We start from the raw sequence: 24,016 nt of genomic DNA, 5'->3' as shown, positions 1-24,016 counted from the left end.
ACTTTCTTAACAGAAGCAAATTATTATTAAATTCCACAGAAAGTATTCAAATTTCAACGGAACAATCTGAAACAGAATTCACATTGTTCATACCTGTCGATCAAGGGCATACAGATAAATCTGTGTTAACACATTCCTATGTGCTCAAGATTCATGAACTTGAACTCAATTTTCACAAATCTTCTGGAGGAAGTTACTCCAGAATGAATGACGAAATTCATTTTGTGGTTACCTAGTTTTCCTGAGAGGTCTGTTGAGAGGTGTTAGCGTTTACTAATGTTAAGATATATTTTGTGTTAAATAGGTAAAATAAGGGTATTGCCCTTTATCTGTTAAAAGCCATGTGGTTCTCGGTGGGCGGGTACCCTCCTACTTGCAATCCCACCAGTGTTTCACCAGACCTTTCCACGGTCTGCTGGCGACGGCTCATTCTGCTCCAAATATCATGCTTCTTCCTTAATGGGGTTCCCCACATACTCTGGTTCCTGATCTGATGAACAATTCATCTCTAGAGCAGAGAAGCGGGTGGACCAGGAACTTAGTAAAGCCTGGGTCTTTCCCAGCTTGAGAGAGCAACTCCACTCACTTCACCCAGAGGACAAACAGAGCCTGGAAAGGGGGTATTTCTGAACATGATGGTGTATGATCATTCTGATGACAGCCCTGAGAAAACTGCAAAAGGTCAAAGTATAGTTAAGATGCTACGTTATTAAGATGGGACATGAATTGGAGATTTAGAATCACAGGCCACCGGAGTAGAAAGGGCTCTTAAGAAAGAAAGAAAAAAAAAAAAAAATCACGTGGTCCGATTTCTTTATTTTGAAGACAAGGAAACTAAACTCCCCACCCCCTAAAAGGGAAATGTCTTGCCTGAGGTCACAAAGGAATTTGGTAGCCAGCCAAGATTCAAACCCCAGCTCTCTGACCCTGGACTCTTGGCAGAGCTGTCCTATGTTACCCTACTTACGAAGGCAAAGTTTCCATAGCAACATGAAATAAAAGCTCCGCTGAAGGGATTTGACTTGGTTACCTCTACAGAATTTGCTGACCATGATCCCTCATCTCTCAGGCCCTGAGCAGGTACCATCTTGAGTCTCAGGTGGGGTCCGAGACACAAAGAACTGAACACTGACCCAAGTGGGCAAACAGGCAGCGGTTTAATGATGGTGTTGGTACCGTTTCAAAGATAACTGTGGTTAAGATGTTCTGCCTTGATTACAAATTCAAGGTAAATAAGAACTAGGGGGTTTTTTACAGGTGGATACTTAAATAAAAGCTCTTCAGCAAGGAACTGTCTTCTTTGATTTCCTACCTAGTGAGCAAAATAGACTGCATTTTGCAGGAATTTAAAACTGTGATAAAACAGACCGTAAAGTAATCCTTCAGAACATTTCTCTGCACTGCAGTCAGAGGAACCTTTTCAGACTCGCAAGGCTTATCATGTTATCTTCCTACTTCAAACACTTTGTTTCCAACGGCTCTTAAGATTTTTAAAACTCCTCAGTACTGGCCCAGAAAGTTCTTTCTGGTCTGGTCTGGCCTCTGTTTGCCTCTCTCCCTTACAACTTCATCTTGCGGTCCTTACCCTATCACTTCTGACCCCACCTCTGCCGACCTTCTGTGACTCCCCAGAACTTCCGTGCTCGGGACCCACGTGTGCCCCAGCACCTCCTCTGACTTCAGAGGAGCGTCTGTGGACAATACTTCCGCCCTGCTAAATGCCTTCTGAGCACCGTGGACCTGTCTTTCCTACCTCTTGCCACGTGTTCCAATGATCAACGCATTTGTGAGACTGTCTGAATAAACACCAGCTGCTCTCACTCTATGCAGCTCTATAAGAACAAGGACCAAACTAGGGTTTCAGGACCCCCGTCTTGTAGTGGAGGGCCCGGCACAATCTAGGTCTCAAGTATGGATCAAGGAATGAATGAGCAATGCTTCTCATGAACAACACTTGACTTAATTAATGAAAGTGCTGACGGCTCCCCCCAGTCATGGACATACATGTCCTTGATTCCCTTTTTACTACCCGAAAGTTACAGAATAAAACTGGGAACAGTACTTCCTACTATCTCTTTGGGGGATGAGAAGTAGGAATCCTCAATTTGAGAATGAAAGAGAAAAGCAACCTTCTAGTAAACAGAAATCTCTGATGGGTGACTCTGGCTCATTTTCATGCCAACACCTTAGGAAATCATACTGATACAGGCCTCGCTAAAGCATCCCCTAAGGAGGCAATCTTAAACTAAAGATTACTTAAATCCTATAAACCGTGGCCTTTCATTGGCAAAACCAATTCCAAATAACTTTATTACAATTCTTTCAATTCTTTTTTTTTTTCAATTCTTTACTACAATTCTTTAAATTATATACTTATACATGTTTAAGATGCTAAACAGTTTTGATATTTGAATAAAAAATATAAACAAGTCTTTTAAATTAGCTCAAAGCAGTAGCTCAATATAACCCCAATTTTTAATTTATTCCCTTATGGGTAGACCAGTGAGGAGCTCTACAACTACTTAACGACTCTCCCTCACCTGAGTAAAACAAAAATGCTACATGAAAATTAAAATTGTACGTATATTTTTCCAACACCAAAAATTTTTTTCCATAGGCTTTCCTGTGAATAAATATCCAAGGCTTTGAGATAACTCATTAAAAATTAGTATTTTAATAAAGCACTTAAAATCTGCAGTAAACACACATCCATGTCTGAAATGAAGACACAGACATTTCAAGAGATACTAGAAGCCAATGCTATTCACGTTGATTCCAATACAGTGTGCAGGCCACTCAGATTCCATTCCAATCAGTTAAAATCTTGGCCATGCACACAGGGTAACTCTTATTTGAAATGCTTAATGTCCATACGTTGGCACGTAGAGGCACATAATTAGACACTACTATTTATAGCAATGGCATTTTCATCTGTTATAGTTGAGCTAAATTATGATATTCATTGGCTTCGATAGCAAAATAGACTTTCCAGAACCACTTAAAACTAATGCTAGAATAATATAAACACCAACACAATGAATACAGGTGACAAACAACAAAACATGGAGCCTACAAAGGGATGAGAAAAGAACACTGGGGCTGTCCAGGGAGTCCGGGGACTCTGGGCAAAGAAATGATGTCTCTGGGTCTCAGGTTCCTTGCTAACTAACTGAAAGGAATTCTTTGAGTCACCATTAAGATTCGAGTCTTTCAAAACCTTTGTGTGAAGATGACCTTATTTAGAACCCAGCTATGATAGTTGGAAGCACCATCCCGCCTCCCCTGGGGGCCCTTGTCTCACTTGCCAGGACACATGGGCACTGCCCAGGTTCCTGGGATGGTGGGTTTTTCTGGGTGTCTTTATATACATCTGTACAGGTAAATAAAAGCCGAGGTTTTGATCCTGGGTGATACTACTAACAGGAAAAGAAATCAGAACGGGACACTGCTTTGCAAGTCAAGATGACACAGCGTAAAAGCTTGCTTTTACACATGCCGAGCTAAAAATGACAGCCTGACATGCAAATAAAACATCGAACAGGCAGAAACGTAGTGCTGGAAATGGAAAAGGCCAGCGTCCACAGCAGGTAAAAGTAGCAAGTGCTGAGAAGATAAGGTTCCCTCCAAATGAAACACGGCCTGGGGAGCACCCTGAAGGGACAACTGGGGTTTGACTAAGCCAAGTCACTTCCTCTCTATCAGTTTGTGAAGGATGGGAGCTACATTTCTCTTACTTTTTCTTCTCTGGCTTAGTCTTTCTCAGTCACGCAGCCAATTCTTAACTATACTCAAGTGATTTTTTTTTGTCATTGATATGATTATTTTCTGCCATCTCTGCAACCATATTCCACAAAGAAGGAAGTCATAAATACTCACTAAAGGGACAAGTTGTCAGCGTGCACAGCGATGGCGGCTAGTACGTTCCTAATTCCCAAATTAGACAGAGGTAATACCTGAATTATTCTTTATACTAACTTAGGCTGCTGCTCCCTGCTCTAAATTCTAATCCCCCCAAGAACTGGCTAGCCGCATATTTCACCAGAAAAAAAAAAAAAGCCTGTATTTTAAATAAATTGTCCTGCTACAAAAACCAAAAAACAAACAAACAAACCCAAGAGTGTTGAAAATTGAATACTTACTCCTGTGCTCACCAGGGACAACATGATCCTTTCATTTAAGGCTAAGGTTTCTCCTTGTTTCATCTTGATCCTCTTCTTATCCAAGCATTTCATCGCATACCTAGAAACATAAATATCATTAAAAAATCTGCACTGAGAATACACCTAAACAGATTAAACGATACGCATCATACTGGGGGAAGTTTCTAAAGATGTGCTGAGTGTTTTAAAGAAGCAAAACGCTTCTCAGAAACTAAGGAAATCTGAATCAAGTGGAGACTTCAGTCAATAATAACATATTTGTTCATTCATTGTGACGAGTGTCCCACACTAAGTAAGATGAGGATACTGGGCATGGGGTACACGGGGTACATAGTACATCCTGTACTATTTCTGCACTTTTTCTGTAAACCTAAAATAACTGTAAAATAAAAAGGCTATTTTAAAAAATCAAGCAATAATCAAGATATTTCTATTATTATATGAATTGATGTTTCAGTTAAATAAGAGCATAAAGTAGATGGATATAAAATTCAGGGAAATAAATTTTGTATGTATTGCCGCTGCCTAGTACCACTGTGTGTGTGTGTGTGTGTGTGTGTGTGTGTGTTTTGTGGAGGTGCTGTACATGTCATATTTAGCATTTAGGAATTGTGAATTCAGCACTGGTCAAGATTTAATAAGCTCGTAGAGTGTAAGACTCTAAAATGTTGATGACTGACCAAATGGGAAGGGAAAACGTGTGTCCAAAACTCCGTGTCCTAAAATGGCACTTTATTGATTTGTTTTAAATCTATACTTAAGTTATCATATTTCAAATAATAAAAAGAATCAGTAAGATTTTTATATTCAAGTTATATTAAAGTTAGTTGAGAAGAAACCGCTGACAGTTTAAGATTTTTGAAGATTTGGAACAAACTCACATTAAGGAAATACAGACATGTTACTCAGCACACTCTGTAATTACAGGTTAGAGAAAGCAGATGCTGGGCTTCCCTGGTGGCGCAGTGGTTGAGAGTCTGCCTGCCGATGCAGGGGACACGGGTTCGTGCCCTGGTCTGGGAGGATCCCACATGCCGCAGAGCGGCTGGGCCCGTGAGCTATGGCCACTGAGCCTGCACGTCCAGAGCCTGTGCTCCGCAACGGGAGAGGCCGCAACAGTGAGAGGCCCGCGTACCGCAAAAAAAAAAAAAAAAGAAAGCAGATGCTTTTTCAGCAGGACAAGGGAAAGCTGAAAGGAAATTTTTACAAGGGTTCTGGGGACTTGAGAATTCTGCATGCATGACTAAACTCCCAATGATACACTCTTTCACAACACCCAGGTATACCAGTTGTCTGGCTGTGGTAGGACACACAAAATCCACTTATTCCTAACTTACCTACAACTTATAATGTTATGAGTTACAGCAAAACAGAGATAGATGTTCAAATTTGATATTTTTATCCACTCTTCCAGGAGTTCTGTATGACAAATCCATTTGCGAGACATTGATTGGCTTAATTATGGGATCAAATATTGGCTTAATTATGGGATCAAAGCCCAACAGAGCACACATGAAGTGACGTGTTCTTGAAATATTCTTTATGATAAGGAATTTTCAAAATGCCTCATACTACTTCTATCACCACCCTGCTGTGATGATGTTTAATAAGACCTTTGGATTGCAGACCACAGAGAAGGTGGCACCCACAGGTCTTGAACCCCTCAGAATAAGCAAGCTGAGGGCCTCCCGCCCCCAAGGGCAGGTGGCAGGTCACTGTCACTGGCAGCTGGGAGGCTGCAAAGGACGTGCTCGAGGGTTCATGGGAGCTGAGCTTGGCCACTTCCTAGCTGTGTGACTCCTGAGAAGCATCTACCCTTAACCTATAAAATAGAAGACTATTTACCACGCCCTGGCGGTTTCCGAGAGTCGGGTGAAATCGTAAATGTGTATGAAGAGACAAATTGATATTATTTACTTCTAACAACAACACGTGACAGACTGGGCATCCTCGACACCTCGACAAGCAGTTATGATGAAGTAAAACTAAAATTTAGTGAAAGGTAACGAACGACAAGTAAAGTGCATCATTTAGGATCAGAAAGCCCACCGTGCAGCACAGAACTGGAAGGTACGTTTTCTATCACCCCAAACTGCACATGCTAAATCACAGGTGGGTCAGAAGAGAATGTCTCTCCCCTGCAAAGCAGAGAATTCTCTGCAGTCTGATCGGACTGGGAGGCCATACATAACGCCCCTTCTTGGCCACCTCTGGATTCCTGGCTCCTCACCCACGGCCTGAACCACCGCAGGCTCCCGATACACGGCTTCTGGTTACCTTCCCATTTAGCCCTAAGAGGCAGCAGTTCCAGATCATCTCGTTTGCTATGCTTTACAAAATACAGCCTATTTCCTTCTGAGGTAAATTACTGCAGGAGTGAGATCATGGGCTTCCATAAATCTACACAGGGGTTTCCTTTTGATGCGAGCATAAAATTCTCTTAATATTCCCAGCAAAATATACGAGCCTAGAAAGCTTACATTTTTCCAGTGTCTGCTTTCCTGCAACCATATACTTCACCGAATCCTCCTCGTCCAATAATCCTATGTACGCTGAAATCATTCATGGTCAACTGTGAATTCAAAATGCGACATGGAAACGTAAAACTGCATAAAAATGATGCTGTTGTTTTCATGTAAAACATATACAGTTATTAAAATAGCGATTCAGATACACCTGCCCTTTCCGTGACTGGTCCCTCAAACTGAGCGGTGAGAAGCACAAGGTGGCAGAACGTTCTAGAACCACCTTCTATGCAGACTGCACAGAATGCACACCACGGAGGCAAATGGGAAGACGACACAGTGCTAGCCGAGTTAGATTCGTTTTCCGATCTCATAAATCTTATATTGGACGATGTACGCTTTGAAGACAAGTGAATGTGAAATTTCCACTCAAAACACAAAGCAACATCAGCTACTCTGAAGTCTAAAGTTTGGGAACAGTTCAGCAAGGCCAGGAACGTAATGGTAGGAAAATAGGCCCACGTCAAGGCCATCTATGTTTTCCTAACCGTGGGCCATGTGATCAGAAAGCCCAACAGATGCTGGCCGTGTGAATGTTTTATCAATAACGTCAGTGAGTAGAGAGGACTCATGCTGGGCATGTGAGCATGAAACCAGACCAAGTGGGAGTAACTCTATGAAGAGGCTTTATTCATAAGCACTTTGTCAGTATCATCCCAGCAATGCCCTGCTTCCTAAGCAGTTTTCATGGCATCAGACAGTACAAAGGCAGATAGATAGTCCCATGTTCGTGGTAAGAGGCCATCAGATAACAGCAAATGCCTACTAGTTTATGTATCCTGGCAAATGAAGGGTCAGATGCTTGAAGGGTTTCCCCAGACAACCCTTCAAATATCATGTCTGCAGCCAGGGAGGGGCATCTGGCCCACTAGCTTCATGTCTGGGGCTCAGAGGACATGAGGACGTGAAGACATGAGGATACCACGTCTGCTAAAGGAACTCAAGCACAAGGAAGATCCACAGCAGATATAAGGGATTTTTTTTTTTTGGCCGTGCTGCGGCATGCCACAGCAACAGACCAGGGATCAAACCTGTGCTCCCTGCAGTGGAAGAATGGAGTCCTAACCACTGGACCACCAGGGAAGTCCCAATAAGGGATTATTTTTTTAAATGTGTCACTGCCTCTTGCTTCTCAATCCTGCCAGGAAATGGGGTGGAGAGAGGAGGTTTAAAAGAAGAAGGGGCTTTCCTGGTGGCGCAGTGGTTGGGAATCTGCCTGCCAATGCAGGGGACGTGGGTTCGAGCCCTGGTCTGGGAAGATCCCACATGCCGTGGAGCAACTAAGACCGTGAGCCACAACTACTGAGCCTGCGCGTCTGGAGCCTGTGCTCCGCAACGGGAGAGGCCGCGATAGTGAGAGGCCCGCGCACCGCGATGAAGAGTGGCCCCCGCTCGCCGCAACTGGAGAAAGCCCTCGCACAGAAACGAAGACCCAACACAGCCAAAATTAAATTAATTAATTAATTAATTAATTAAAAAAAAAAAGCAGAAGAAAAGACCCCACTTCTTCCAATAGTACTGCTCAACTAAAAAACTAAAAAAAAAAAAATCCAGTTATTTCTTTTTCTCAGTTGCAAACCTATGTGAAGGGAGAGCACGAAGGAAAGGGGAAGAGAAACGCACACTCTAAAAGCGAAGTAAAGAACATGCCCTAGAATTACTGACAGTGAAAAGCTAACAGAAGATACAATGCTAAGGGGTTAATGTCAGAAAGTAGCCTGTCTTTGAGGACTGCTTTTATCATTCTCAAAATAACAGAAAAGATGAAACCGTGGTCTAGTAAAAGATGTCATCATGTTTATTACATCATTGCGCCTAAGAATAAAAAAAGGAACTTTACCAAGATGGCATAAGGCACGGGCATATGGGAATTACATTATGGAGAAGACTTGTATTTTTACAACTACTTCTGTTAAAAGGTCAATTACCGCTTAAAATAACCATTCTTAAATAAATAAACACATTCTTACATGAATATGAGAAAAGAGAATTAAAATTCGAAGTGTTTACAATTGGGTATAGGAGGATGGAGTTTTCATGCCTAAAGCCATAAGCACGACATCTGTTTGGGCAGTGTGTTACCCTTGGGAGTTTACTGCCGAGTAAAATACTTTCTCACGAAGCTGAGCCAGAGGAAATTCTTATTTAAAAAAAGAAAGGCAAAGATGATACTCACATGGATATTTAATTCCACGTTTTTCCACTGACAAAATCTAGTGAACTTGTCACTGAAAAAGAACGTAAGGAATTACTGAAAAGTTAACTATCGGGTTAACTGAGAAACTAGAATTGTACTGCTTGTGTTGCTTCTCAAACGGAGTAAGTTTTCCTAAACATTTTTTCACAAAGGATTCACCTGGTATTTAAGGCCTTATTTTATGATTCAAATTGAAGACTCTGTGCTTCTCCTTTAATTGTCATTATGCTGTGGTAACATCTTTATCTGAGTCAGCACTGTCCAATAGACGGGTAACAGAAGCTGCGTACGTAATTTCATTTTAATAATATATTTTATTTAAACCAATATATCAAAAAATTATCATCTCAACATAAAATTAAATCAAATCAATATATAATTTTAATGAGATAGTCTACATTCTTGCTTTTCTATGAAGTCTTTGAAATCTGGTGGGTATTTGCCCATCTTAATTCAGACTAATCGTATTTCAAGAGTTCCACAGCTACACGTGGTCAGTGGCTACCATACTGGACAGTGCAGCTCTCAATGACAAAAAAAATGCTGTTTACAAATAATTAGAGGGGTAGCAAATACAATCCCTAAAATAGTGCTTAGCATGCCCCAGGCCCTGTTCATCTACTCCTTCAACAACTCCGTGATCAGGTAGCGTCATGACGCCCAACTTACAGGCAAGATCACCTGAGCTTGCCCAAGGTCACGCAGAGAGAGAATGGGTGGAGCCGGATCTGAACCCAAACCAATGTCTGCCTCACGACGATGCAAACAGTGCAGGAGAGAAATCCTCAGACGAGAATCGCAAGATGGAGGTCATACTGCATTGATAAGCTCCCAGTTTACTCAACTGCTGGAGGAGTGTTTTTTTTCATCCATGAAGTAAGAAACATATCTATCCCATTAATAAAGGCATGATTGGGATTGTTTTTTTATTAATGAGCAACATATCTATTAAATGTTTGCTTTTAATTTTTTTTTCAGAAGAAAGGCATTCTGGATTGAATACTCCTTAAAAGCAAAGAACATTTCTGGTGATTGTTGGACTTCATCTAGCCCCCGGCATGATTCCTTACATAGGAACGGTATTCAGGGTTCTATGAAGGAATGAATGAATTAAAAAAGGAAGAAAGGGAAGGAGAGAGAAAGGCAGGAAGAGAGGGAGGGCGTTCTTATGAAGTGCAAGTTACAGGTATTAGCAGCGCTATAACACGATGCCCTAAGGCATCCAAATATCCCAGGTCCCTGGGGGTTTCATCTAATATGCCTTCTAAGGACCTTTTCAAAATACTTCTGAGGCTAATAATCAAATTAAGAATTCAAAGCAGAAGAACTCTTGTAATTACATAGCATCTTTTTTCAGTGACTCTGAAATGACTTCTAAAGGGTGTTTCACTGATCCTCCTAACATCTCTATGAGGTCTGTAAAATAAATTTTGAGTTTCTGAGAGCTATTTCAAAGAGGTTTTTTTTAAAGCATGGTGAATGCAAAAGGTGAAACCACACTGGGGTGAATAAATCCGTGACTTTGAAATCACTTGGTGTGTGAGGCAAGCTCACACCCTGCCTTCTCATGGATTCTGGAGTTCAGAGATGGCAACGGAGGTGGGGGTGTGGGGGGGGTGTGATCTGTCACATTTTATGAACCTGCAAACTAGCTGGGGAGGGTAAACAACCAGGGAGAGAGAAGTGGCCCTGCTGGCCAAGAGAAGAGTCGAGGAGAATCAACTCCCAACCCATACCCTGCGCCAAAAGAACACACACTCCATCAAAAAATAAGAACAGATATTTTGCCCATTAAATACGATAGCAAATTCTTCTTCAGGAAGTACAGATGGCTGCTGGGTGTCCTGGCTGTCGTGTGCCCACGGGGTTCCTTGAGCTCCATTCCTAGGCAATATCTAGTCACTAGAATAGGCACTTCTGGGTGGGGAGGAGGAACCGGGGCTGAGAATAAGGCAGAGCCTGGGCAGCACAGGGCTTCAGAGCCAGAGCCCTTGCAGGTGACTTAACCGCCGCCTCGGAGGGAAGAGCAGGGGTGAAAGATACAAAGACGACTGGGGTGCGGCGAGGGTGAGCAGAACGAGTGTTTTTAACTCTAACCCCTGACGTGGGCTTTAGATTACTGAGCAATCTGATCTTCACCGCTGAAGCGAGGCTCACCAGCCTCATCCAGAAGAGGGAAGGCCTCCCTCCGGGATTCAGCCCCACTGGGAACTTAACCCCGTGTCCCTGCTGGGCCTCAGGAGAAGGTGGAGAGGCAGGCTCAGCACTGCTAAAGACATCCTCTTTTTTTTTTTTTTAATTTAATTGAAGTATAATTGATTTACAACATGTTAATTTCTGAACAGCAAAGTGATTCGGTTATACACATATATATTCTTTTTCATTATGGTTTATCACAGGATACATGTGATATATATTCATTATATATTCATTATGGTTTATCTAGTTCATTACTCATTATGGCTTATCTAGTTTCCTGCTATACAGTAGGACCTTGTTGTTTATCCATTCTCTATATACTAGTTTGCATCTGCTAACTGCAAACTCCCAGTCCAACCCCTGCCCCACCCCGCCTCCCCCTTGGCAACCATAAGCCTGTTCTCTACATGAAGACTTCCTCTTTACTTCTCTACTATGAAACTGCGGTGTGGCCACCAAGAAAAATCGCCTGAACTGTGAGGCCCTCAGAGAACATGGCCAGTCCTGACGATGCTGAAGTCTACAAGGGTCTATTTATGGAGTGCCTGTGCTTTTCAAATCCCAAACTCTGGACTTCCCTGGTGGCGCAGTGGTTAAGAATCCGCCTGCCAATGCAGGGGACACAGGTTTTATATATATAAATATAAATGAACTGACTTTAAAAATAATTCATTTATATAAAATGGTAACAGTTGCAGAAAATCCAATGTGCATGCTTGCCTAAAATGCAAACAGCTTCACTTGTATTTCCTGTGGTGATAAGAGTGAATGGTTAGGGGGAGGAGGCTGGGAGAGGGATGGATTAGGAGTCTGGGTTTAACAGATGTAAACTTTTACATAGAGAATTGATAAATAACAAGGTCCTACTATATAGCACAGGGAACTATATTCAACATCCTGGGATAAACCATAATGGAAAAGAAGATGAAAATGAATGTGTGTGTGTGTGTGTGTGTACATATATAATTGAATCATTTTGCTGTAGAGCAGAAATTAACATTGTAAATCAACTATACTTCAATAAAACTAAAAAAAGAAAAACACAGTGAATGGTTAACTCAGTGGGAGAAAATGTCCGTGCAGGTTTACCTGGTGGTTACACAATGGAGTTAACAAGACCTCTTCCCCGATTTTAATTACCATCCCCATTTCTCCCCTCTCTACCAGGGACCATGTAACAGTGAGGCTGACCCAGGAGTTTGGGAAAAGTCAGATTTTAGAACCAACAGCAGTGGAGACGGCTTGGTTGAGTCTCACCCCTGGGCTGGCATCCTATCCCCTCGGTTTGATTCCATGGCTTTTTGGCAAAGCCTCTGCTCCTACTCAGAAAAATGTAATCATTTGTATGCAGATTCATTTCCTGAAGTATTGACTCTACTCCAAGATAAAATTATCTCTTGAACTCTGGTAGAACCATGACACAACTTTTTAATTTTTATTTTAATTATTTTAGTTCTATGAACATGTGGAGGAAAAAACAAAAACAACTGCACTGAAGTATTTGCTCTTAAAGGGCAACCACTGAACAGCTGCAGGCTGCTCCGTCGATGAGGCTCGGTCACACGACAGCTGTCTAGAAATTAGCCGAGTTTATGGAGAAGAGTACCGTCAGTGTGAATGCAGATTCAGTGTTAGAAAGTCCAGTTCCAAAGGTGCCTCATCACAGAGGCACACTCACAACACTGAAGGACTGACTCTCGGTGCCTGAGAAGCATGTGAACACTTTTATAGGCATTACCGAAAATGTTCACAATTTTATAGGACAGACGCACCCTACAGCTTGAGTAACCCAGAGGGACGTATCCATCAGGTACATTAATGATATATCTGACTACAGACATTTGCCGATACTTCAATTCTACTACGTAAAGAATCAAGAGAAGGCCTGTCTCACTTTGAAGGATATGATTTCAACATATAAACAAATGAATTAGACATAGACTCGTGCTTGCATTAGCAAAGGTGTCCCAATAAGATACTTTTAATTGTGAGGTTCCTTAGCCTATTTAAACTTTGGACCATTTGGAAGCTAAAGAACTAAAGGTCAACGGGATGTTAAGATATACAAATCCTAAATTATAAGGTACAGAGGAAACAATCTAATGCAAAGCCTGGCACATAGCACATGGTCAGTAAATGCTCGTTGAATGAATAAATTAACACACTGTAAGGACAGCACTTATCGGGTAAAATGAGGTACACCTACACAGTACAAGATCTTATCAGTATAAATACAATGATATATAACTAAGATAATGTTACACGTCAAATATATCTCTATTGGAAAAAAAAGATTTTATACATAAAGTTTCATACCTTTCCATGAATTTTTGAAAAATGCTGCCTCGAAGACTTTCACAAATTTCTTCTATGTATGGCTGGAAAGAATGGAAAAGAAATTCCACACTGCATCAGTAAGAACATAATAAAGTGAAAAACAGAAAAGGATGAGACTCAGACGAGGTAAAGCTCCAAATTACGTGCTCCCACAGGACCTTGTACTCGCCCTTCACAGCCTTGTCCAGTTTTCACCAGTGGACTCATGGTCACGATTAGTTACTTGTAGTAATCTACACCACTCAATGGCATGTTCCATGAAGGCAAGGACAGGTCTGTCCTGTGTGCCACTGCATCGCTCCTGGCAAGCCACAGACACATCTTAAGTGGCTGGAATTAGCTTCATGGGCATGTGACCCATGCAGTCCCACAGCAGAGCCCAGGGCTCGGTTTGGTGCCCTGCTGTTGTCATCCTGAAGTTCTTAATAATTTCTGAACAAGGGCCCCCAGGTTTTCAGTGTGTACTGAGCCTTGTAAGTCATGTAGTGCATCCTATAAATTACTATTAATTATATAATTGTTGTTAATTATGATTATCATAAAGGATCAGCATTAATATTGACTTTTAAAGACTAAAAGCCAAGGGACCCATGGAGTAAATTTTTTTTACATCAGCCATTCCCAAGGTCTTTGAGCAAGTTCACGGCTAAGCGGGGATTACGGCAAGGACTCCTTGCTCACACGTGCAGTGCCCTTTCCCTGTGGAGAACAATCTACTTCAATATCATGCCACTTTACACATTACCAAATAAACTGCATAAACTTATTTTCCATGGGATGGACTTCAAATCAAGAACTATAAAAATATCAAACACCAACATTTCACAGCTCAGCCTGGAGCCACTTAGATAGTTTTGGAAAATATCTTCATACCCTACACTCACTGAATAATGCAAATTTAATGTTTTCTGTGTCTTCGTAGATCATCCTGAAAATGTGCAAAAAAGAAGGACCAGATCGGGAACCGTCCAAGGCAAGTGATCAAACTAGGAAGTCTGCAGAAGCCACAGTCACCAACACAGGCAGTGAGACCGCCGCAGCTCGCCTGGGAGCCTCACTTCCTGCCATGGGTCTAAGCCACCTCCACCCCCTGGCAGGGCTACTGCTGTCCTGGGCGGGACACTGGAACTGGTCACTAAAACCAAGTGGACTTTGTTCCCTCCTTAGTAACAGGGGAAGCTGAACTCTCTCTCTGAAGCCCTTTCCAGCTCCGAAGTCCTGTGTTTCTATGATGACACATAATAGCAATCTTCGCTAACTCTTCTAGATGCTGAAGACCAAGGGCCACAAGTCTCAAGAGGTTCAAAAGACAAAAGAGATCAAGTGTTGAAAGACATACGAAAAGCCTAAATTTGTACATCACAGATTTTCTATTTACAAAAACTGTTACGTTAATATTTTTTCATATTTTATAAAACAGCCTGTACTTTTGCTAGTAAAATAAAAGTTCACCAGAGATTCTTAAGACTGGATATGATATACTAAACTGCCACTCTCAACACAATGAACTACAAAATGTGTCGGGTAAGCAGTGCAAAAGCGAGAGTTCAATAGTGGGGTCATGAGCAAACAACCTCACCTGATTCTCAGTTCCCTTGATCTGTAAAATGGGAGAGTCACATCTCATTTTCAAGGCCACTGTGAGAATTTAATAAGATGAAGAACGCTGAGAGCCAAGCACAGGGCCTGGCATGTTCTAGGAACCTAAAGGTAAGCCAGGACCCCTTCCGACTCTTGCCACCAAATGTACCTGTGCAATTATTTATTTCTAAAGTTAGTTTTGCAAACAAAAAGAATAAAAAGAATTTTGTATTTACTTTCAGAGCTTTTTTTTTTTTTTACTACCTTCTTCTCCTTGATAAGAAATTTCAACTCAGGCATCACACTTCCTGATGTCTAAATGTATGATAAACCTACAGTAATCAAAATAGTATCGTACTGACATAAAAACAGACGTTATGGACCAATGGAACAGAATAGAGAGTCCAGAAATAAATCCACACGCTTATGGTCAACTAACCTTTGACAAGGGTGTCAAGCACACAATGCAGAAAGGATAGTCTCTCCAATAAATGGAGAATGAGACTGGACCCTTATCTCACACATATACGAAAATCAACTCAAGATGAATTAAGGGCTTAAATATAAGACCTGAAAGTGTACAACCACTAGAAGAAAACACAGGGAAAGAACGTCTTGACATTTGCCTGGGTGATGATTTTTTGGAAGTGACATCAAAAATTCAGGCAACAAAAGCAAAAACAGACAAGCGGGATTGCATCAAACTAAAAAGCTTCTGCAGAGCAAAGGAAACAATTACCAGAGTGAAAAGGCAACCTGTAGAATGAAAGAAGATATTTGCAAACCATGTATCTGATAAGGGGTTAATAGTCAAAATATACGAGGAACTCGACTCAACAGCCAAAAACCAAATAACCCGATTCGAAAGGGGGCTGAGGACCTGAAGAGACATTTTTCGAAAGACATACAAATGGCCAACAGGCACATGGAAAGGTGCTCAACAACACTGATTATCAAGGAAATGCAAATCAAAGCCACAATGAGATACCACCTCACATCTGTTAGGATGGCTATTATCAGGAAGTCAAGAGGTAAGCTGTTGGTAAGGATGTAGAGTAAAGGGAGCCCTTGTGCACTGTTGGTGGGAATGTAAATTGGTGCAGCCATTACGGAAAACAGTATAAGGATTCCTCAAAAAATTAAAAACAGAACTACCATATTATCTAGCAATCCCCCTTCTGGTATATACCCAAAGGAAATGAAATCAGTATCTTGAAGAGATATCTGCACGCCCATGTTCACTGTGGCATTATTCACAACAGTAAAGATACAGAAACAAAGTGTCTATCAATGGACGAATGGATAAAGAAAATGTGGTATGGATACATATATATATATAAACACACAATGGTACAGTATTCAGTCTTTAAAAAGAAGGAAATCCTGCCATTTGTGACACCATGGGTGAATCTGGAGAACATTATGGTAAGTGAAATAAGCCAGTCACAGAAAGACAAAATATGGTATGATCTCGTCCACAGGTGGAATCTAAAAAAAGTCTAACTCATAAACGTAGAGTAGAATGGTGATTTCCAAGGGCTGGGAAGTGGGGGAAATGGGGAGATGGTGGTCAAAGGGTACAAAGTTTCAGTTATGCAGGATAAATAAGTTCTGGAGAGCTAATGTACAGCATGGGGACTACAGTTAATAATACTGTATTGTACACCTGAAATTTGCTAACAGAGTTGATCATAAGTGTTCTCACCCCCACACATACACGCAAACACACACACACAAATGTAACTAGGTGAGGTGATGGATACGTTAATTAGTTTGATTATGACAATCACTTCACCGTTAACGAATACGTATATCAAAACATCACATTGTACACCTACAATTATATACGATTTTTATTTGTCAATTGTAACTCAGAAAGGGGAAAAAAAGAAATTCCAACTCAAAGAGTATCAACTAACTTTATGGTTAATGTCCCTCTATAAACAGGACATCCAAACATGTAACTTCTATCTATACTTTGATCGCTGTGTTCTGATGGTACATGTCACACTGAATTGCACTAATACACCTTCTTATTTAAATCAACTCAATAGGGACTACTTCCTTCACCTCTGAATAAGAATACCAGCCATTCTAGATCTATTTTACCAGAACATTATTTAATTATTTTCTTATGAACAAATCAGTAAAGTGAGTGGTTTTGAAAGATACTGGAGAAGCTCCTAACTGACTGTTCCTTGAAGGCACAGAGGGAATTTTGGTGGTCTTTGTATCTCATCTGGAACTATCTTTTTAAATGTTATTTATGCTGCAGGAAAAGCTAGCATCAGAGTTGTAAAATCCACGTACTGTGAGGTATAATTTAGCAACGTTAGATGTAATTGACTACAAGACTGTCTCCGAACAGCGTCAAAGTCAGACAACTGAAGTTCTGACATGAAAATATCACGAAGGCAACAAACGGCAGATGTTCACGTTGCACTTTTTGAATGTACAGTGTTTGGTAAGAGCTGACATTTGTGGAGCATGGCAACAGACAGGCCTAGTGCAAAGCAACTCACACGCACTCAATCCTCAAGACCCCGTTTGCGGGACAGCCCACTCTCACTTCTGCTTCACAGATGGGAAAACTGAAGGGAGGAGAGGTATGGTAGCTTGCCCAGGGTCTCGAAATCCAGGGCACTTAATTTCAGAGCCCAAGCTTATAACCAACTAGACTATAAAAGGTGTTACATTTTAAGAAAAGTCCATCTAATTATTTTGGCAGGAAGGCAGCACGCGGTTTGTTACTGTACCCAAATGTTCTCGGAGCCAAATCAATATTTTCTCTATAAAATCATCAGGTTCATTTTGTATGTAAATAAAACCTATCATAAGGCACCTAGGTAAAAATCAACTTAACTTCTCTGTAAATTACTGAATAATCCAGGAAATGGATAAATTATTTTCATTTATGAAAATCATTACATTAATGAATGGCATTGTGACTCACAGAAACATGAAAAGTACATTATCCACTTGAAAATTTGACCGTGTCCTTGCAAGCTGCCACCTCTATAGAAAACCCACAGGATGAGAGAAAAGGCTTTGGGGAGGAGAAACCATTACATCTGAAGATCAGCAAATACATCGGCCCATCAGTTGTGGATCAAGTTTTCTGAGGCTTGTCATTTAAATCTGCATGACTGCGTTGTGTTCAAGATACGAGGAGCCAGGGCAAAGTCCAGTTCCTCAGTCACGACACCAAGGCCGTTCAAACATTCCCTCTTGATTCTTGAAAATGGATCTATTTCATCTGGGGGATAATCACCGTGGGGGTCAACACCTGTATCACTAGAAAGTAAATCCTGTCAAGTCCCCGCTCTTCACAGGTGCCTGGGATGTCAAACAGGAAAAGGCTTTTTCATCCAATGTCTTGTCTTGATTGATTTATAGAAACGCTCCAGTGGCGTTTTTCAGGAAAGCCTTCACGAAGAATGTCGGCAGAACAGCACACATTTCAATGAGAAGACAGACAACATTAAACTTCAGTTCTTCCAGATAAACCTCCACGTAAGAAATACAGCCTCACATGTCAACTCTCCCAGCACTTTCACAGATGCAAAGAATGGCCCCAAATCCAATTGTTAAGCAAATTAGAAACATTTATTGGGAAAGCACTTTAATCTTACCTGAAAAAGAGTTGATGTCACTTGTTTCTTGGATAGATGACTTTGCACGTGTTCTACAGCTTGCTTTGAGAATGGCTTTTAAAAATCAAAAAAACAATGTTTTTGCCACAAATATAAAACAGAGCAAACCTCTGTATGTTTTACAATATCAAACATAAAATTTAACACAAAAATTACTAAGCAGTAACCTATAGGGATTCTATCAACACGCATTCTTTAAAAAAATCTGTTGGTTGTCTGCGGGCAAGCCAAACAGACCACTGCTCCTCTGAGCTTCCAGAGTTCTTAGATACCATGTCGAGAAGGATGCTGTGCAACAGGGGCATCCAACTGACATACCTAATCCCACAGGAGGTCAAGATGACTTCGACTAAAAAAAGCTGTAAGGAATCGTATTATCGCCTTATTAAATGCGTCGTCCCTCAACTGGCTGATACTGGGGTCCTAAAAATGCAAAATTTCTATTATATGAGAGAAAGTGAATGCATGAAAATATACCTAAGAATTAAACGTCAGGACTGCAAAGCTAAATCACAGTGTTGAAAAGACTCTAGGTTAAGGAAAATCTTGCTGTAACCACAGGGGTGAGGAATTGGCTCTAAAACAATGAAACTCGCACTGACAAAAATTACACACTCTGTCCTCCCCCAAAACTTCAAATTACGTCTGCAGCAATGCACAAGAAGAAGAGCTTGAAAAGCATATCACACTGCTAAAAACCCTCTAAATTGCTGACCTACACGAAAACTACGTTTACAGAGGCAGTCACAGTGAACACCTGGCATTTACCAAGGTTCAACCATTCCCCAGCAAGGTAGCAAGGCACAGAGCACTACGATTAACTCTAGCTCAGAAGTTCAGTAAGCACTGTAGACAACATAATAAACACAGAAGCACGAACATATATCATTGTCATGGCCACTGCTGTCCAGTCAGGCTCTCTGCAATGCTGGAAATGTGGTGAACCTGGGCTGACGCAGGAGCCACCAGCCACATGTCGGTATTGAGCCCTTGAAATGTGGCTCATGAGGAATTAAACTTTTAATTCCATTTCGTTTTAATTAATTTAAACAATTTAAATACCCACATGTGGTTAGTGGCTACTGCATCGGACACAGCAGCCCAGGGCTCTTAGGATACTCCTTTGGAAAACAGTCTTCATGTAGAGAGATTACATGGTAAATTTTCATTATTAATTATTCCACTCACTCCTGGTGGAATAATTTCCTAGGAACCCAGTTTATCCTAATGACTGAATTAGACTGTTTCTCTGATTTACCAATACAAGGAAAAAAAATGGTTTCAACTATTAATGAACTACGTTAACACTATAATTACAATCCTCCTTATTAATTCAAAGAAAGCATTTAAGATTTGTATTGATCAATATATGATTAGCCTAACTGTTAAGGGAGAGCTAAATGAAAAACAACAAAGCTTAATTTCCTTTAGAAAGTCTAGAATTGAGGTTGGCTTTTTCTTCCATTCATCTGCATTAGCCATTTTATCAATGTTTACAGTGAAAGTATCCACTTTTGGAAACATAACAAGAGTATATGGAACAACAGATACTGGATCGGTATTATCAGGAAACAAATGACAAAAACAGAAGAAAGGGGTTCCATCCTGGATGAATATCATTTAATTTTTAAACCTCTTCCTCCTACTTTAACTTTCATTCTGGAAATGTTTGAAGGCTGTCTCATATTTACCCATACTAAAGTAATAAAACAAAAAGAGATACTTACATGTGAACAAGACAGCAGCTCCTTCATGATGTAAGTATCATAAATTTGTCGACTTCTACAAAGGCGATCTTCCTCATTCTCAAGCTTTTCATATTCTTTTATCTGGATGGTTAAAAGTTACCATTGTTAGGTATTGTCTTCCTAGAAACTTACTTTATTGAAGGATATTACTAGTCTTGGCAGAAACCACTTCCACATGACATCAAGCAAATTACTTGAATCGGCCATTCCACAGGAAACAGCTACTTCTAATGTTGTAATAATGAAGTTGGAATAATTTAAATCCAACTTGGAACATACGAATGGATTTTTTCCTATGATGAACCTTGTCGCTTAAATTTAGAAACACAATATTAGGAAACAAATACTGCCATGGTTCCAATTATCTTAACGATGCACCAGCCATGGACCATTCATCCTTGCCAAGTCTCCTTTCCAAACTACAAATAATTTAAATTTGTCTGTAATCCAGTTCTAAGAGTTATGACAGGGCTCGTTCTCACTCAACTACAGTGTTACAAAATTCAGGAGGAAAAAATAATAATAAATTGCTAGGATTCCTGCAAAGAGATGTTTAGAAATCAACTAAATATTTTGGAAATGCATTAACCATAGATAAAAGCATTGGTTTTTCACACTGGAACCTTCTCTGCACTCTAAAAGTATTAACAGAAAGGTTCCTTCAAATTGTATGTTTTGCCAATAACTTAAGGGAGGTAACCTGACGGGTGTTAAGACAGACCAAATAATAAAATGAGCTTTGGAAATATTTGCTTTATGAAGACATGGCCTCTATTACTCCAACCTCAAAACAGAAGTTCTCAGATCAGAGAAGTACTTTTATTTATTTACAGAAATACATTTAATCTAAAAGACAAGAAGAGAATGAAAACACAAATGAAATATGGAGCTGGTAGGAAGACTGTAGCAAAGATTTTCAATATGACTAATAACTACATATAACTTATTTTTGGAAAAACAAATGCTCCCACCAAGGAGACAGTTGTAATACTGACTTTCATGATATCTGAGTGTTCTCTATTCTGCTATGACAAAAAGTGGGGCTGATTACTCCTATGGGAGAGAGTATAAACTGAAAAGAAATAAAAGTTACCTTTTTTACTGTACAGTCTAACAGTTTTGAAATCAAAACCAGTAAATCCTATGAAAATTTCTGATAATGAAAGGGCACGGTCGGCAGGGAGAGGAATATGTACAATGCTGACGTCCTATACGAAGGCTAACTGGTTCACACACTGAGAAAAATTCTGGGATCATCTTAATTGCCCTTAAATATCATCAGTGAGATGGCTGAAATTCACAAGTCTGTATCTGCCTGGGCTTAGAATGGAGTCTTCTTGGAACAGACACTAAAATTTAACAAAAAGGCAAGAGGACTAGGGTAGGTTGATACCCCATCCAAGAGGAAAACACTTCTAAAAAACTATTTTATTTTTTAAAAAATTTTATAGAAATATAGTTGATTTACAATGTTATGTTAGTTTCAGGTATACAGCAAAGTGATTCAGTTATATATATATATATTATATATATATATATACACACACACACACACACACACATATTCTTTTTTTACATTCTCTTCCATTATAGGTTATTATAAGATATTGAATATAGTTCCCTGTGCTATACAGTAGGTCCTTGTTGGTTATTTGTTTTATATAGAGTGGTGTGTATATTTTAACCCCAAACTGCTAATTGATCCCTTCCCCACCCCATTCACACACACACACACATACATACACACACACACACACACACACATACCACATCTTCTTAATCCATTCACCTGTCGATGGACATTTAGGTTACTTCCATGTCTTGGCTATTGTAAACAGTGCTGCTATGAATACTGGGGTGCATGTATCTTTTCAAAATATATTTTTCTCCAGAAGGAAAACACTTTTTTAATGAAGAAGCAATTCAGCAATGTTGGCATAACCAAAGGATCTGGGCTTAATCATCCAAGGTTAATTCAGGAGAACATGTCTGAAGGTTCAAATACCATGCCAGATGCAAGTATGGTAGCTGCAAGGAAACAGAAGCCAGACACACAAATCTGAGGCAGAGTCAGAAAATAAGCCAAGGACTCTAGTTTGGTAGATTTCTTTTGATGTTTTGTTTTAGTAAGGTCCAGAAATGAATGCCAGAATGCCAGGATAGAACAGGTGGACTGTTAGTGAACCAAAGGCAAACGCTGCTGCCTAAACATACAAACCCTAGGAAAACTAAACCTTCATGGGATCGTTCGCCTTGAAAACAAGTGTAATGAAACCTCAGTCTGTGCTCTGGGGGCCATAAAGCAAGCTGACACCTGGTTACGCAAATGCCGATTCTGTGGGAGTTTTCCATGAACTGTAGTAATCTGACAATACAGAAAATTCTGGTTTCTGGCACAGATGATGCTCTGAACCGCAATTCTGGCTTTAGTAAGTGCCTCGTACCTCATAAACTCCAACTTGAACAACAGAGAAGGTTAATTCTTAGTAGGCAAAGAAACAGCCTAAAGCATCCCTGGCTGTAATTCACTTTCTATTATCAGTTAAGACCACTAATAAAAGAACATGCAGTCAAGTATCAATTGGCCCTAGACAGGATGTCCTGATGTGCAGAGCAAATGCCACCCCTAATCCTGGCAGTCAGGCTGTCCAGGGAACCTGAGCAGGCAGAGGCCCAAGTTCAAGGTGAAAAGTCTCTACTACAGCAGAACAGAAGCTTCGCCATCAATGATGAACATTCACTAACTGTGTAGTCCTCCCTTTCTGCTTTGGTCGTTACAAAGCTCACAGCTGAACATGTAGCCTAAATACACAGAACCCTAAGAGCAGGCCCTTTTGGTCCACAGCTGTCATGGTCCCCACTTTCCTGCCTCCCGTTTTTCCCACTACCATTCCCATGAGACGGTCTAGTAAAGTCACTAAGGACCTCTGCCTTGACCGATCAAGGATCTCTCTTTTTGCCCTTAGCTTCCTGACATCCCAGCAGCATTCAGCTCAGTGGTCCCCTCCTGCCTCCTTGAAGGCTTTCTTCTCTGACTTCTGGGATCTACACTGTCCAGGGGTTCGCCACACTGGCTCCTTTTCTTCAGTTTCCTTTGGTAATTCTTCCTCCCCTGCTATACTCCTAAATACTGGAGTGCCTCAGGCACGGTACTGGGGCACCCCTTTTTCATCCACTACATATTCTCCTTAGGTAAAGCTATTCAGTCCCATAGTTTCAAACACCAATTATATTCCAATGACTAAGTCTGGATCTCCAGGACTCACTTCTCACCCAGAGCTCCAGCGTCTAAATATTTAATCACCTACCGGACATTTCCACATCCTCTCGCCCCTAGCCCATCATGCTCTTCCCCTAGTCTTCTTTATCACAGAAATGATAAAACCATCCTCCCAGCTGCTTAAGCCAAAACAATGGAATAATCATCATTGATTCTGCTCTCTTGCTCACACCCCTGTCCCCACCACCCCCTACATCCAATTCATCAACCAGTCACGTTGGCTTCATATTCAAAATTATCACAAACCAGGGTCCTCCTTCAAGTAATAGTGAACTAAACTCTAACAACAATTCTGGACATACATAAAACCCAACTGCACCGGACCACCGGAGAGTG

The 24,016-nt window shown here is 40.7% G+C and overlaps 1 protein-coding gene across 1 annotated transcript in view; it reads right to left on the bottom strand.

The window, feature by feature from the left end:
• Positions 1-24,016, bottom strand: part of GRK3 (G protein-coupled receptor kinase 3) — a 98,246-nt gene that overhangs the window by 36,852 nt on the left and 37,378 nt on the right. Inside the window, exons 3-8 of the mRNA XM_024741391.1 lie at positions 20,380-20,481; positions 18,632-18,706; positions 13,398-13,459; positions 8,862-8,913; positions 6,641-6,732; positions 4,140-4,239 (exon numbers count right to left, since the gene is read on the bottom strand). Coding sequence (XP_024597159.1) covers positions 4,140-4,239; positions 6,641-6,732; positions 8,862-8,913; positions 13,398-13,459; positions 18,632-18,706; positions 20,380-20,481 — 483 coding nt within the window. The remainder of the gene's footprint in view (positions 1-4,139; positions 4,240-6,640; positions 6,733-8,861; positions 8,914-13,397; positions 13,460-18,631; positions 18,707-20,379; positions 20,482-24,016) is intronic.

This window comes from Neophocaena asiaeorientalis, unplaced genomic scaffold, assembly GCF_003031525.2.
Source record: "Neophocaena asiaeorientalis asiaeorientalis breed wild unplaced genomic scaffold, Neophocaena_asiaeorientalis_V1.1 scaffold648, whole genome shotgun sequence".
Lineage (NCBI taxonomy): Eukaryota > Metazoa > Chordata > Mammalia > Artiodactyla > Phocoenidae > Neophocaena > Neophocaena asiaeorientalis.
The sequence above is the reverse complement of the archived record's forward strand: the minus strand, read 5'-3'. Positions and strand labels throughout refer to the sequence as shown.